At 38.1% G+C, this 16,987-nt stretch overlaps 1 protein-coding gene across 31 annotated transcripts in view; it reads left to right on the plus strand.

Moving 5' to 3' along the window:
• Nucleotides 1-16,147, plus strand: part of ank3a (ankyrin 3a) — a 122,725-nt gene extending 106,578 nt beyond the window's left edge. For 24 of the 31 annotated variants that reach the window (XM_082144042.1, XM_082144048.1, XM_082144046.1 and 21 more), the window contains 7 exons: nucleotides 6,192-7,224; nucleotides 8,630-8,810; nucleotides 9,103-9,183; nucleotides 9,668-9,751; nucleotides 10,044-10,178; nucleotides 12,428-12,514; nucleotides 14,070-16,147. In XM_082144042.1, coding sequence (XP_082000168.1) covers nucleotides 6,192-7,224; nucleotides 8,630-8,810; nucleotides 9,103-9,183; nucleotides 9,668-9,751; nucleotides 10,044-10,178; nucleotides 12,428-12,490 — 1,577 coding nt within the window. In that variant the 3' untranslated portion in view covers nucleotides 12,491-12,514; nucleotides 14,070-16,147. The remainder of the gene's footprint in view (nucleotides 1-6,191; nucleotides 7,225-8,629; nucleotides 8,811-9,102; nucleotides 9,184-9,667; nucleotides 9,752-10,043; nucleotides 10,179-12,427; nucleotides 12,515-14,069) is intronic. The other 7 variants (XM_082144057.1, XM_082144058.1, XM_082144052.1 and 4 more) reach the window with 6 other exon arrangements.
• The last annotated feature ends 840 nt before the right edge of the window (nucleotides 16,148-16,987 follow it).

Consider the following 16,987-nt stretch of genomic DNA (forward strand, 5'->3'; position numbering starts at 1 on the left):
CCATGACATTAATTCTGTTATTGAAAGGACAGGAAAGAGTTAATTCTAAACCAAATGCATGTTGTTATCAGCTGTATCCTGATTAAGCTGTTTTGATATTACTTTGTAAGAGTGTTATATACCAGCTGTTTTTTATATATTGGACCACAGCGCATGCCTCAGCTAAAAGAGTCAGCTGTCCTCTACCTCTCTAGCTGTCGATCTGCTTCCTCCTCCATCTATCCTTCTCTCCTCTCCTCCCCTGCCCTGGAGCAAGGGATAAAAAGAGAGAGGGGAAAAAGAAGAGAAAGAAGGAGATCATCCTTCTCTCCGTAGTCGTCTCCTCCTGACAATCTCCTATGCCCCCCTCTGTCAGCTACAAAATGAAATGTCCTCTCCTATCCTCCAGTACAATCCCTCATTTTCCCCTCCCAGCCCCCCCGTTCATTCTTGTCATTCACATGTCTTTCTAACTTGCATGTTCTTTTTGTTTTGTTTTTTTGGTCGCCCCACACTCCCAATGCTCCATCACACAACACATACAACTTTATCCTGATGTGGCCCAAGACTCATCATCCAGTTCTCTCTTCCCATGTGCTCCTCTCAAGTCTTCTTTCTCTCTCTCTTCTCTCTCTCCTTCTCTTGCTCTCAGTCTTTCATCTCCCATTTCCGCACGTAGAATTTGTCTCTCTCTCTCACCCTGCCATTCTCTTCTCCCCTCTTTCTCTCCCTGTGCATCCCGTTGCCCGTGTCTTGCCTCCTTCTCCCCACCACCCACACCATTACCCCCTTGTGCGTGCTGTCACTGCCCCTGCGTGCCCCCAGGACCGCCCCTCACCACTCCATCCCTCTGTCCCAACTCCTCTACTATTGAGCTTTTCATTTGAAGAGACATAATTATCCTCATTTTTGTTTAGTCAGATTTTGAGTCCTCCTCATATTGAGTTGCAACACACATCTTGACTATGACTATAGCCAGGTTTCCATCCAAGTTTTTTTTTTTTTTTTGAAAATGGTTTCTTCAAAATGGTTATCTATATAGCTGATGGAAATGCCAGAAGTTTAAAAGAGAATAGTAGAGCAGCAGTTTGCAAAATGAACAGCAGCTACTGTTAGTGGTGATTGGTCGGGAGTTATTCAATAAAGTAGTTTAAATTATACATTACTATTTTACTCTAGCCTGGTGGAAACTGAGACATCGCTGCTATCGTTCAGCCTTTCATATTCGCCTCTCACGGCATGAGCATGCACGCATGTTTTGCATCATTAAAATTGGATCGGTTTATGTGTGCGTCAAGTTTATAGATGTATTGAATCAAAGGAAGTGATTATCAGCTGGTTCCGATCAGTGCCCTATCATTTGGAGTTAGAAAGTATAATGCGTGCTGTGGCATTGTCAATATTTAGTGATTTAACATCAGATACAGAATTTGTTCATTCGCTTTTTACAAGCAGGTATTGTTCGTTACCACGGCAACCGCTTGCGTCCATGTTGAACACGTTTCTTGTGTGTAAAAAATGCCTGTACACATAAGAGTCTGCAAGATCGCAAGAAAAGCTTGATGTGTGCAGGTAACTATACATTATTTAAGGCTATTTTCTACTTGTTAAGATATTGATATTGATATAGGAATTGTTGTTGTCAAGTAAGCTTAATTTATAATGCTTCCCCCGTTGCAAGCCTGTGCACACTCTAAACTGTCCAGGTGATGCACTACTCTCGCAGTTGACTCCCGCCACCTTTGTGCCGGCAACATCACGATATTAAAGGGATAGTTCACTTTGAAATACATTTTTGGTATGTTTTAGCTTACCTCAAGGGCATCCAAGATGTAGGTGTCTTTTTTTCCGCAGTAGTTTCAATTTTGATATTTTTAGGTCAAACCGTTCTTGTCTGTCAGTCATATAATGCAGGTCTATGGTCATTATCTCAAAACACAAGCACAGAGTCCAAATTAAAACAATTCCCCGTCGTCCAAATTAAACAATTCCCCATCGTAAGTACACATTGATGGCCTAAGACACGAAACGAGCGGTTTGTGTGAGAAAACGAACAGTATTTATATCGTTTTTACCTCTTATACACAGCCATGTCGAAGTGATCTGATCTGACGTGTACGCAGACTGGTGCATAGATATATACACTAGATGTCGCCTTAAAGACATTCGTTCCAATGAACTGCCGTAGAAAAGGCGACATCTAGTGTGCATATATCTATGCACCAGTCTGCGCACACGTCAGATCAGATCACTTCGACATGGCTGCGTATAAGTGGTAAAAACGATATAAATACTGTTCGTTTTCTCACACAAACCGCTCGTTTCGTGTTTTAGGCCATCAATGTGTACTTACGATGGGGAATTGTTTAATTTGGATGACGAGGAATTGTTTTAATTTGGACTCTGTGCTTGTGTTTTGAGATAATGACCATAGACCTGCATTATATGACTGACAGACAAGAACGGTTTGACCTAAAAATATCAAAATTGAAACTACTGCGGAAAAAAAGACACCTACATCTTGGATGCCCTTGAGGTAAGCTAAAACATACCAACAATTTATTTCAAAGTGAACTATCCCTTTAACAAACATAAAAACAATTTTTTTTTAAAGATTTTAGAAATTTGTGAATTGATTCCATTTGGTAGTAGATAGAATCACGATTAATAAAATCGTAAGTCTGTTTTAATGTTATGGTTAGAAGCTGTCCTAAGCTACATGACAAATGCAAATACTGAACATTTCACTGTACCTTAAAACTCTGCATACAGGACAAATGAGCTGCCATGTGTCCAAACCCATTGGTTTTGTCACACAAAGGCAGTAAAATGGATAAGCTATTTCCTAATAATAGTAATAATAATAGTTTCCTAATAATAATAATGGCCTATTATTTGTGAAAATGGTAAGTAGTAAATTGACGAATATCAGTTGTCTCATTACTTCTTACATTTTACAAATATTTTGGATGCGAAAGACAATATAATTTGCAATATATGTGAAATTATATATGGAAACAGCTAAGGGCAGATTTTTTTAGCAATACAGCGAAACTTATCTTTTTAGGGATTACATCATTACGCACACCATTTTATTGGAAACAGACTGAAGACTGGACATTCAGACAGCTTTTTTTAACGCATATTCACTTTTTTCGATAGCGCAAAAACTGGATGGAAACTTGGCTTATGAAATTAAGACTATGCTTCTTTGCAGTTATGCAGCATATGTAATGGTGTCCCACTAGCACAAGTAACACCCACTTTTTTTTATTCTAGACTATAATATTAACTCTAATGCTGTACTTTTTTTAAAGTCAAAGTTAAAGATGAACACACACAGCTCTTTTACTATGGGGAGATCACACGTACATATACACATACAGTGCTATGCATAAGTTTAGACACCCATGCTAAAGTTGACTAAAAAGAGGAATAAAAAATCATCTTTTGGAAATTGAACTTAATGCCTTAATTAAAAAAAATTGGAAAAATCCAACCTTTAAGGACACCAATTTTCTTTGTGAATGAATAATGTATCGTAAATAAATAAATGTTCTTCCTTAAAATACAGGGTGCATAAGTCTGGACACCCCTATGTTAAATTCCCATAGAGGCAGGCAGATTTTTATTTTTAAAGGCCAGTTACTTCATGGATCAAGGATACTATGCATCCTGATAAAGTTCCCTTGGCCTTTGGAATTAAAATAGCCCCACATCATCACATAGCCTTCACCATACCTAGAGATTGGCATGGTTTTATTTCAGTTAGCCTAATAGCTGGTTTGATTTGCATTGAGAGATGATCTTATGGAAAGTACTCCATGCCAGTTTCTAGGTATGGTGAAGGCTATGTGATGATGTGGGGCAATTTTAATTCCAAAGGGAACTTTATCAGGATGCATAGTATCCTGGATCCATGAAGTAACTGGCCTTTAAAAATAAAAATCTGCCTGCCTCTATGGCAGTGGTTCTCAAACGTTTTACACCAAGTACCACCTCAGAAAATATTTGGCTCTCCAAGTACCACCATAATGACCAATATGAAAATACAGTAGCGTAGGTGGCCAAACTATTCAGCTACGGTTATGCACAGCTCAAAAATGAGGCAGCTTAATTTTTAATAAGAATATTTATTATTGTCAGCCACTTTAAACATTGTAAGAACACAGTTTGAACATTAACACTGCACTGTGCTGCTTGCATACAGGTAAATAAAAAACTTGAATAATGATTCAATTCAAATGTATTGCACCTAAAAGTGAAATAAAAACTGTAGCTTACTGTACTTAAAATATGAAGTAAAAAAAAGTACTGTACTTAATAAAATTTTTTGTAAAAAGGCTGTGTATTGATATTTAACATTTTTAAACGTACATTTAAAATATTCTGGCTGACCCCTGTGAGTTTTTCAAGGCGATCATTATTTAGAACTGATCACTTTATTTTTTCCATGGTGACGCGTCATTGCTTGTCACGTGACACACCGCAGCCACAATAGCGCTGAATGACTAATGATCTGCTTTTATTTCATTTTTTTTATTCTAAATATTCACAAATTTGTTAGCTATGGCATGAAATATTTGATATTCCGATTGTCAAATATATGCAAGTGGAAGTGTTATGTTGTTTAAACACCTTTATAACGATCGCGTTAGTTGAGCTATATGCGCCGTCATGTTAGTTTGTGCCACTGTTCAGAGAATCGGATCTGTTGGATTTACAGAAAGTGAATTCATCCACTTCTCCCATGAAAATACATGAAAGTAAGTGGCCGGTGAACTGGGAAAAGAATAGAGTTAACTTTAAAGTTACTTACACAATTTGATATGAATCAAATGTGTCGTCTAATTATAATGGGAATTATTATTATTTCCGCTTCCATAGACATCAGTGTGTATTTTACAAATTCTAAATGTATTTTTTTTTTTAATAGTTATGTGAATTTAAATGTCTGAAACCTAAAATTAACATTATGTGGTTTAACACTGAATAATTGTGATATTTGACAGCGCCTGAGTGGCGCGCGTCCGTCTGTGGCTCAGCGCCAGCCAACTGCGAAAGCACATTTGAATTTAGCAGTTGATCACGGGATGCACTGGCCGTTCTACTCACACCGGTGTAATCGTATCGTACGCTCCAGGGACCAGCCAAGACTGATCACAAAATAGACAGTAAAAGATCACGCCGGTTTGATCTTGCGTGCGAAATTCAGTGATTCCTCTGCGTACCACTAGACGGAGCCGGTACCACACTTTGAGAACCACTGCTCTATGGGAATTTAACATAGGGGTGTCCAGACTTATGCACCCTGTATTTTAAGGAAGAACATTTATTTATTTACGATACATTATTCATTCACAAAGAAAATGAATGTCCTTAAAGGTTGGATTTTTCCTAATTTTTTTAATTAAGGCATTAAGTTAAATTTCCAAAAGATGATTTTTTAATACCTCTTTTTAGTCAACTTTAGCATGGGTGTCTAAACGTATGCATAGCACTGTATATACCGTTCAAAAGTCTCTTATGCTCACCAAGGCTGCATGTATTTGGTCAAAAATACAGTAAGACTGTAATGTGAAATATTATTAGAATTTAAAATAACTGTTTTCTATTTTTATATATTTTAAAATGTAATTCATTCCTGTGATGGCAAATATGAATTTTCCGCTTCATTACTCCAGTCTTTAGTGTCACATGATCCTTCAGAAATCACTTTTTTCAGGGGACTTTTGAATGGTAGTGTATATGCAATCACAAGCCCTCTGTTTTTGGAAATCTGAATCTGTTTCATTTTCATTGTATATTAACTGTGTGTTTGTTGACCTGTGCGTCTGCTGAAGCTCTGGGAAATTCTGTCTAAAACTGCATTTGCTGTTTTGGGCTTAGGTGGTTGTCTGTCTACATTTAAATAAATAGTTCACCAAAAAATGAAAATTGTCAATATTTACTCCTCCTCATGTTGTTTCAATCCATCATTGTATGAAAAAATAACATTTGTACCAAGATTCTTTAAAAAAAAAAAGTGAACAGAATGCAGTTTCAAAACAACATGAGGTTGAGGAAATAATCTGGAAATAATTGTTGGTATACTTCTCCTTTAAGCATGTGTACGTGTGTGTGTGTGTGTGTGTGTGTGTGTTTGTGTGTGTGTGTGTGTGATCGTAATTGTGTCCTGTCATGTCCATCCATCTGTGTATCATCTCACCCAGGTTTCCACAACATCCTGGCTCAACTGCAGTCAACTACCAACCCCTATCCCACCACACCCCCTATCTGCCCCTCTAGTTCTGATGACCTCGAAGCAATCTTAGATCTGCCCTTTGATCCTCCCCCTTATTGCCCCTCCTGGGGGCTAGTGCAGGACAATGAGGACGAGTCTGTCAGGATCACCCCATCCAGACCCTGTGACCTGCCCCTGTCCGAACCTGTAAACCAGCCTCACACTCTCTCTGAAACATCTGCAGAAATACACACACACATACTCTCCCCTGATCCTCACACACACTCTCAGCTCCCTCCCGACAACCCCAAATGCACAACACAACCTGCAGCTGTCACATGTGACCCTGACTCACACATTATCCCTGAGCTTTCTCCACTAGACAATGATGAACCTCCTCTAAACTCCCCACTTCAGTCTGTCCCAAAAACAGACCAACCCTCTCTGATCGAACAGGACCACAATATACAGGGGAACCAGGAATCTCAACAAAGGGAACAGAGAGAAGGAAATGAGAAAAAAGAGTCTTTTCACTTCCAACAGAAATCGTCCCCTACGGTGGAACAGACTGACCTAACATACAAGGGAAAAGAAGAGTGTAAGAGTCCCTCATCACCATTATTACCATCACCATTAGAAGAAACAAATGTTAACATGAAGGGACAGGAGAGAGTGACTCTGAAAGAGGTCAAAGATCATGATTCATCCCCTTTGCGACCCTGGGCAGAGGTCCTGAGGGAATCTGGCTCAGGAGGAGAGGAGGAGGAGGAGGAGGAGGAAGCCGAGAAGAGACAGGAGCGATTGGAGGTGTCAGGAGGCCACGTCAGAGAGAGGGAGAGGGAAGTGAATGAGGAGATGGCTAAGGAGAAAGTGAGAGAGGTAGTGAGAGGTGTTGAACAAATTGAGTCTGAGATGTGCTCGCTCTCCACAGGCTGGCTCACTGAGACATCGAATGTTAATGCGGAGCCGCCCACTTCAGGGCGGAGCCATGGGTCAGACTACATGGACAGACAGGACAACAGGTACTTCACTTTACACAGTTACTATTATGCTTACATAAACCCACATTTAGAGGGATTATATCTTGAGAAATCAAATTTGAAACTTGATCTTTTGAGTGTGTTTGAAGTACTAGAAAATAATACCGTAACTTTTCCAAAAAGACCATCTATTGAGACTAAGGGTTTTTCCACACCTGGCCTGTTTGGAGCGTTTGTTTCAGAAACTGGTGTGTTTTTTCCCTTAGTTCTGTTTGTTTAAGCATATTTGAAGCAATTGCGCTCAGATCTCCACTAAAACAATCGCTCCGAGATCGCCTGAACGAGAATGTCTCGACCCGATTGAAAATGAACTCTGGGGTGGTTCGGTTGAGGTGAGAACGTAATCCAACCCTGCGGAGTAGTGAACTAAGCGGTATTATAATTCATAACGGGAAAGGTGTTGTGTAAAAAGCAGCAGTGTCTGATTCTGTGAGTGAGCACACTAGTTATAACAGTTATAAACCAAAGAGCGCCTTTTCATCATAAAATGTTGTGTAATTGCTTTTTTCTGTGCATTACAAGAATTCTGTCCCAAACAGTGGGAAGTCAAGTCAGTCCCGGGCCCATATGCCAAATAAAATTGTATGGCATATGGCAGTATGTATGGCGTATGGCAGATACGGCATTTTTTGTATCTCCACTAACCTCTGTGCCCCTTTGTATATCGGATATGTCAGCTGAATTGTTGTTCTCATCCAAAGATGTGCAACTGCTGATATTAGTGGACAAAACTTCCCTCTCACCTTCGACATCGTTGTCATTCGCACTAGGTCGGCACAAAAAACGGTCTATTTTGGATAGTTTTTGTGTTGCGAGCTTGCGACTAACTTCTCCACCCTCTCTTTCCTCTTTAAGGCCCCACTTTTATGTTTGTAATTGTCCATCCTTTAATGTTCAATTAGTTAGCCGCTAGTAACCTTTCACACAGTGTTTTCTTTTTTTAATTTGGCGCGGCGATGCAGCGTCTATAAAAAATTACGGAGTAGTTCTACGGCAGCCACGGGGTGCATAAAATAATAATGCTGAAGAAATGACAGAGAAATTAGACATTTTAGAGGAACAAGAAATTACTGCACATGACATGCATACAAAAATATATTTATTGTGGCCACGAATTAAAAATGAATTCCCTCGTTTTAATTAAAAGTTCCCCATGGGGGGGCCCCCTATCGGCCCGGGCCCATTTGCACGTGCATACCCTGCATGCCCAGATGCTACGCCACTGGTCCCAACGTCTGTCATAGTCTTTTGTAGCGAACTTGTCAATCCATCTTGATGGATGACGCAGTGGAAACTCTGGTTTTGTTTTTAATTAATTCTTACCCAGTATCATTTCAAGTTATTTGTTCCTAACTTACTAAATTTTTACATTTCAACCCTCTTGCAGTCAGGAGAACTCCAGCGACTCAATGACATCATCATCCAGAGGTGATTCAGGCAAACCTCGACAAAATGGTGAGCACTCCAATGCCATGCCCCGCAGCTCAGTGTCTCAGGAAACAGCCAGTGGTGTGAAGACAGGGGCAGGCAAGCAAGAAGGAGCTCTGATCGCTGAGCACAAAGTCCAGGTGAGATAATCATATATTAGCTGATTAGATAATGCTGCTACAGCCAGTTTAAGACTGCTGCTCCCTTTGCCTCAGTTGTGATAACGGTTATGAACTGACTCTCTAAACTTTGTTACAGTGGAATGAGATACAAATTTGTGTTAAATGAAAGTGTGAAATCCTTCACATTCTAATACATGTATTTGCTCCAGAAAAAAGAATACACTGATGACAATTTAGACTAATTAAATGAGAGAACTGAAATCACACAAATACAGCACATATTAAGATGTATTTTATATGCATCCATTAGCAGCGCTCATCAACAGAGTCTGGGCTGGATGAAGAGCGTACCGTCACCACCAAAGTGTTTCGTAGACGTCTCATTCTTAAGGTATCCACCTGCTAAACTGCAGGACGGTCGGGTTAAGATTCGATTTTGGTCAGAGTCTGATTTCGGTGTAGCTGGTGGAGTGAATCTGATTCGTCCAGTTAGAAACTCAGTGTGATCTGATCTTTGATTGCATGTTTATTTTTACATCACTTTATTCTTGCTGTGTGTTGTTTGCTTTTTCTTTGTGCTTACAGGTGCTTGGTTTGGGTTCACATCTTTTTCGACATTTTATCTTCTTTTTGCTTGTGTGATAAATACACGTGATATATGCACATACAAAAGTATGTTTCTTTTAATGCTTTGTGTGATTTTGGTGGTGATGCTGGGCATGAAGGTTTGTTGGCTCCTATTTAAAGTTCCAGCTTTGCTTGCAGGTTCACATGGCTCTGGGTGTGTGGAAACATACTTGTAGGTGTGGTGTGCCGCTTTTGAAGGTGTCCCGGGTATGTGTCTGCATATTGAACTAAGTGCTGTCTTGCTTTAGGGAGAGGAGGCGCGGAACATTCCTGGCGAGTCAGTGTCAGAGGAACAGTTTATTGATGAAGATGGAAACATCATCATTAGAAAAGTATCTCCATTGTTCCCTTTGTTTATTTTTTCTCCTACTTTCTTATCCATTTCTAATTTAGCGGCATATTTTACTCCCTTAGGTTGTTTGTAGTTTTTAAGCTTTACCTCTTCAGAGCGGATTTAGAGGCAGTGAGACAAAGATTAAATACTAAAAGACATACATAATACATTTTTCTTGCAGCTCACTCCTCTATAACCTTAACCAATCCTTTCCTGTTTTTCCTCACATTCTTTTATTTTTCCATGCCAAGTATTCATGATGACCTCTGACCTTTAATACCCATCCGTAGGTCATTCGAAAGGTGATTTGCCGTGTGGACACTCCCACTCCTGAAAACCAGGGCTTGGGGAGTGGCATGGAGTCACAAGGAGAGCCTGCCACCCTTGTCCCTGACATCCACACCCACCTCGCTGCACATGCTGAGGTTTGCACAGTCTGTGTGGAGTTTTTCTCTTTCCGGATACTTGCATATTGATATTATAATACATTTAAAATCTCTTTTGGGAAATTTTTTTTAGCCAATAAAATGCTCACTAGCATGATAATGTCCCACTCCCTAATATCATGGTTCATATCTTTGATGCAAGTTAACAATACTGTCTGTTTTTTAAAAGAGATACAGTCATGTGAAAAAGAAAGTACACCCTCTTTTCTGTTTTTACAAATCAGGACATAATTATCATCCGGTCTAGAGCATTCAGGTGTGTGTTAACACAATGCCAGGGTGGAAAGACATCAGCAGTGATCTTAGAGAATCATTCTACAGCGAGGAAGATTATTAACAAGCGGAGAACATTCAAGACAGTTGCCAATCTTCCAGTGGACGTCCCGGCAAATTCACCCCAAGGCCAGACCGTGCAATGTTTACAGAAACTGCAAAAAAACTACAACTTAAATCTCAGACTCTACAAGCCTCAGTTTGCATGTAAAATGTTAAAGTTCATGGCAGTTCAATTAGAAAATACGGGACAAGTATGGCATGTTTGGAAGGGTTGCTAGTAGAAAACCACTTCTCTCTAAAAAGAACATGGCAGCACGGCTTAGGTTTGCAAAGTTGCATCTGAACAAACCACAAGACTTTTGGAACAATGTCCTTTGGACAGATGAGACCAAAGTGATGCTTGGCCATAATGCACAGCATCACGTTCGGTGAAAACCAGCATATCAGCACAAACACCTCATACCAACTGTCAAGCACAGTGGTGGAGGGGTGATGATTTGGGCTTGTTTTGCACCCACAGGACCTGGGCACCTTGCAATCTTTGAGTCGACCATGAACTCCTCGGTATACCAAAGTATTCTAGAGTCTGAATCTAGAATCTGTCCGACAGCTAAAGCTTGGCCGAAATTAGGCCTTGCAACAGGACAATGATCCCAAGAACACCAGCAAATATACAACAGAATGTCTGAAAAAGGCAGACTGCACCGGCCCAGTCAAAGTCCAGTCCTCAACCCGATTCAATTTCTGTGGCAGGACCTTAAGAGAGCTGTGCATACACAAATGCCCACCTCAATGAATTGAAGCAATGTTGTAAAGAAGAGTGGGCCCAAAATCCTCCACAACGATGAGAGACTGAAAAAGTCATAGTCATACAGATTTGCTGCTATAGGTGGCTCTACAAGCTATTAAATCATAGGGTGTACTTCGTTTTTCCACACATAGCTTCTCCATTTTGTCTCTAATTTTGTTAAATAAATGACACAGTGTAATATCCTGTCATGTGTTGTTGTTCATCTGAGGTTGTATTTACCTATTTTTAAGAGCTGCTAACAACCAGATGATTTTTTATTGTCCTGATACGTAAAACCAAAAATTCAAAGAGGCTGTACTTTCTTTTTCACATGACTATATGCCCTATTTCATGAAATAGGAAATTCATTAACACAGTGAAGAAAACTGTACTCGAGAAGCATTTCATACATTTCAAAAGTGTGGGTTCAGTAAGGTTTTTTAAAATGTTTTTGATAAGTCTCTTATGCTCACCAATGTTGAATTTACAGTTTTTTCTAACATTATAAATGTCTTTACTGCCAATTCTGATCAATTTAATGAATCCTTGCAGAATAACAGTATTACAAATGTATTTCTTTAAAAAAAAAAAAAAAAAAAAAAAACCTTACTGACCCAAAACTTTTGAATAGTTGTGTATGTGCTGTAATAATAAAACTATAATGAATGCACATGAGGTTTTTGGTATGATACTGGCCTAGTAGACAGATTTGGATACCAGAAATCCTCATATCCACACAGACTGGAGACCAGAATTAACCAAAATTATTTGCTGTGAATTTGTGTGAGGGTTTATTGAGAATAAAAAAATTTTAAAAAATTTTGTTCATACCGAAACTGATGAAAATGTTTCTTCAGCCTTATCTCTTCTAACCTTCAACTTGTCTTGGCTTTCTTTTCCTTCCCTTTTAACCATTTTTTGCCTTCCTTCCAGCTCTATACACTATGCCTTTCCTACAGGAACAAATAATATGAACTGAACTGGTCTATTTAATATTAACTTCCTGTTAATTGTTACTGATAGACTGTTATCAAATGATGGTGTCTGGCTATTTTCAGGGTGATTGTATTGATTCTGAACTATAATTTATTCCTAAAAGATTTGTTGAAGTAATTATCCATCTCTTTGATACAGATTGTTCTCTCTGTTTATGTGTAAACAGGGCGACGTTTCCAAGGCGAGGAAGAAGGAAGAAAAGCGTTCAGAGAGAAAACATCATTCTTAGATGTGACTTCACCACTATAGGCAGGTACACTTCAAATAGCTGTGCTTATTATTGTTTTTATTTATATTATTAATTATTCTCTGTGCCTCATGTACTACTCAGGGGTGGACTTAGTGATGTAGGGCCCTAAGCAAATTTACCCCTTAATAACTTGTCTTTAGGATTTTGAAAATTCAGCAATTTATTAGTAAACCTGATGTTGTTCTAAAGCCATATTACCTTATTTTTTGTATTACAAAAGAATAAATTACACACAAAAAATCATACTTGTACTTCTCCATTTAATAGCAGTGAATGTGGCCTTCTACAATAAAAAATAAAAAAAATAAAAAATGATTCAAACAATAATCCCATGCAACTCACTCTGAATTCCAAGTGTTCTAAAGGCATATCGTAGTGTTTGGTGAAAAACAAACCGAAAATGTAATCTATTATTAAGCGAAAATATTTAGTCGCTGCATTCCTGTGTACATTCATGCAAGCGCGCAGCAGTTCGCGGCCACGCACACGGGAAAAGCACATTTTGAGAAATCAAGACAAATAAAATCATGGCACTAAACACATGGCCTATAAACCTCAAAAGCATACTTTTTTCTCTGAGGTGAGGATCTCTTTTGTGAGACCATCAGCTTGTCACGTGCACGAATAGTGTGTAGTAGGCTATACCCAACACAATATATTATTATTTGCTTTAGTTGTAAATTAAATCATTTTATTTACTAACACACTTTAATAATTTGAAACTAAACATTTAATCATTTTGTTTATATATAGCCAAGAAAGCACGCAAAGAGCTAACCCCTTAGAATCACTAAATGTCTGTCACTAACATCATTTCATTGCGATCTCACCAAGTTCCATTATAATCAATGAAGCTCTCTACACTGCATTCTGAATCGCTTTATTTACCTCATGTCTATACTTTGTTTATTATAATGATGAGAGGATTCAAGAGCGTTTAGAACTCAGCACTAAACAAAAACTGCCGTTTTGAGTGGTGAGTGGATTCTGACTAACACCTCTCATTTGTCATTGCTATCAGAAATCAACAGATATGTCTGTGATTGGCTACATTGCGCAACTCTGCAAAAACACATTGTAAATAGAAACTTCACGCTCTCCAGAACGCAAACATGCACTTGAGTGTTAGCCAAATATGTTTCACCAAATCAGATGATTCCCTGTGGCTCTAAGCACACCTTGCTTATTGGTTAAGTCTACCTCTGGTACTACTGTTCAAAGGTTGTCTGTAGGGTATTTTTTTTCTGAAGGATCATGTGACACTGATGACTGGAGTAATAGCTGCTGAAAATTCAGATTTGCATCACTGGAATAAATTACATTTTAAAATATATTAAAATAGAAAACAGTTATTGACTGTTTTAACAAGTTTTGATGAAACAAGTACAGCCTTGGTGAGCATGAGACTTCTTTTCAAAAACATGAAAAATCTTAGTAACCCTAAACTTTTGAATGGTTCTGTATGTCAAATCATTCCCCATATAACTGTTACATTACAATTAGAGGTCCAATTTACAATTACTTTTATTCTTTTATGGTCTTTTTTGTGTCTCTCAAGGCTTGCAGGTATATGTTTGATCTGTTTCCTGAGCGGCAGGGCCACAAAAGATGAAAAGGGGCATTTGGCCTGAAAAACCGTCTATGGCTTCCACTCTGAAACGCATGGTCTTCAAAGAGACAGAACTTTGGCCTATTCGCTTGCGCATGAGCATGCATCACACTGCTGACACACTTCCTGTTCCAAGGGGGTCTTGATCAATTCTACTTCCTGAGATGGGTCCTGGCGAATTCTACTTCCTCTCTCTGTTGGGTCCTATATAATTCTACTTCCTGTTTCTGGGGGACCTACGAGATTACACTTCATTTTTCTTGCTGGTTAATACCTATGCTGACCTGGACCATCAGGAAATCAGAAACTGTTTTGTGTGCCATGAATATCAGATGCATAAGTGAAGGGGTATATTCAAAATACCCCTTAAACTTCAAACCGTATACTCACACAAATTTCCCTGTGACCAAAGATGGCACAAAAGCTCTTTTTCGTGTTTTAGGGGGAAAAAACCAATAGATGCTGTTGAACCACACCTTACATTCGCCTTACACGTTACCGTGGACCCATGACGTCAGGAGGAGGATCCCTGTGTTTTAATTTTTTTTTAATTTATAAAACAAAATAAATGATGTGGTGGACTTTTCTGTACATAAATCACATTATGTAAAAATAAAATAAAATTTAGTAGTTAGGTTTTGGCGAGAGCACTGCAAACATACACTTTATAAGTGCTTTCGACATTTTAAAGACAGTGAAACTTCACATGCTCTTGTATAATTAATTATTATAGCAGGTATGTTTGTATATGAGAAAAGTTGGTTCGGTTTTCAGGGGACATTTCCTTAAAATCCTCTGCGAATTTCAACTATTCCCAAAATGGGAATTTATCAGATTCTGTGAAGAAGTCATACAGAGGACTAATATTTTGATGCATGCAGTTCACCTTATTTTAAGAACCTTTTTTCTAAGTTTGCAAAACACTGTATTTAAAAAGACAAATAAGAAAAGACTTTTTCTTGTGTACACATACAACTCTAACATGTCTCGACTTTTATATTCCAAAATGTCACCCTACAGGTGTCCATCGTGTAGAAACGGTTAAGTGTGAAAAGCTCTAACCAGATTGCTTCCTTAGGAGTTCAGTGTAGTGTCTGTTATCATTTGTATGAAAGAGAGTGTCTGCTGATATTAGCCTGAGCGCTGCAAGTATGAGGTGTTCAGAATGTATATGCTAGTTATCAGCATCTCTGTTCAACTATCACTGTATCATGTGTATTGGCTGTACAATGTAGAGGTCTCTCTTTGTCTTAAGGCTGTTTGTTATCATGATAGGAATGTCTTCATTTTTTTCTTTTCATTTTGATTGCTGAGGTTTTGAAGTAACATTTTGTCAATTTGTTTCAGGTTAGGTGAATATTTAACTTTTTCATCTGAGTCACCCTTACATGTATGGGAAGTCTTTAGACCTTTATTACTTGTAGATTTAATAGCTTATGTATTACAAATGACACACACTGGATGGTCATTCTAATTTAAAGTATTACAAGAAATCTTTTCCAATTTTGAAATTGTGTGATATATTTTAGACCAGAGAGTCAATGTGTTGCAGTGTTCTGCATCGGTTTTAATAATATATAATTTTTCTTTAGATATTACTTTTTGTTTGTTTGTTTGTTTTGTTTTCCTCCAATAGAGCTCAAGTCTTTTTTAGCTTGTGGTGTGTATGGTGTGAAATATCCTTAAGTGTGCTGAACTTGGCTATGGCAATGAGATCTGAAAGACTTTATAAGGAAACTAGGTCATGATGGGGTGTGGTTCTGCTTCCCTGTTACATGTCAATCAAACTGTGGGAGGGGCCTGGCATGGTCCAATGGTTGATTTTGTTTAATATACTATGTTTTCACCTAAGCAACATTTTTGATGTACAATTCTTACAACGAGTGAAGCCATTTAAATGTAACTATAATAGCACTTTGGTTATTAGAGGTCTTCTCTTTTAGAAACTAGCAGCTATGATGCCACCATAATGTTTCAAATGTCTTACAAAAATCTGATTTAAAAATAAACGCTTTGATTTTACAAACCTTCTGTATTCTTTTTTTTTATTTACAGTTATTTGACCATCTTTTTCAATCTATGTATTTTGTGCACCACATCATAGTTGAATGTATTATTATGCATGTAATGTGTATCTATGTTCATAAGTCATGACATTATGATTATTTATCCTCATATTTGAAAATGTCTGCAGAGGTATGATACACTCTTTATGTAACTAAATATAACTGGATTCATATGTGTAGTTTTGACAGAGTATATGCCCTGATGACTATGATTAGTTTTCTTTTTTGTGGGCTACATACAATCTTTCTTTCTAGAAATGTGTGAAATTGAATTTTTCATGTTGTACCTCAAACTGATGCTAACTTCTCTTTAAACTTTGCTCCACATATCATTACTGAAATCAGAACCATGAAAACAGCTTGCAGAGCAAAACAATCATGATGCATCAACTAACATTTTGTCACAAAATCTAATTTAACTAAACATGCTTTGGCCCCTATAATAACACAGTACAATTGGTAAGGATCACACCTTTCCACTCTATAGAAATATTACATTCCTAAGGGTGAACTTGTATATTGAAGACTGACATGGTAAGTCAAAGTCAAATAAGTTTATTGGTTTGTTTTTTCTCTCATGTGTGATAGTAGAAAATAGTGTTACCAGGCGTTACAGTGCAGAACAAGCTGTGACTTGGTGTATTTGAACACTTATTAATGAATGTCACTTTATTGCATTTGATAAAATATCAAAACAAGTAGAATTTACATTACAAACAAACAAAGCTAGATCACATGTGTAGTTCAACCCGTTAACTGGTTACTATATGTTTGACAACCAGAAAGTGTCACAATATTGTT

Source organism: Leuciscus leuciscus (genome assembly GCF_965113295.1).
Source record: "Leuciscus leuciscus genome assembly, chromosome: 17".
Classification (NCBI taxonomy): domain Eukaryota; kingdom Metazoa; phylum Chordata; class Actinopteri; order Cypriniformes; family Leuciscidae; genus Leuciscus; species Leuciscus leuciscus.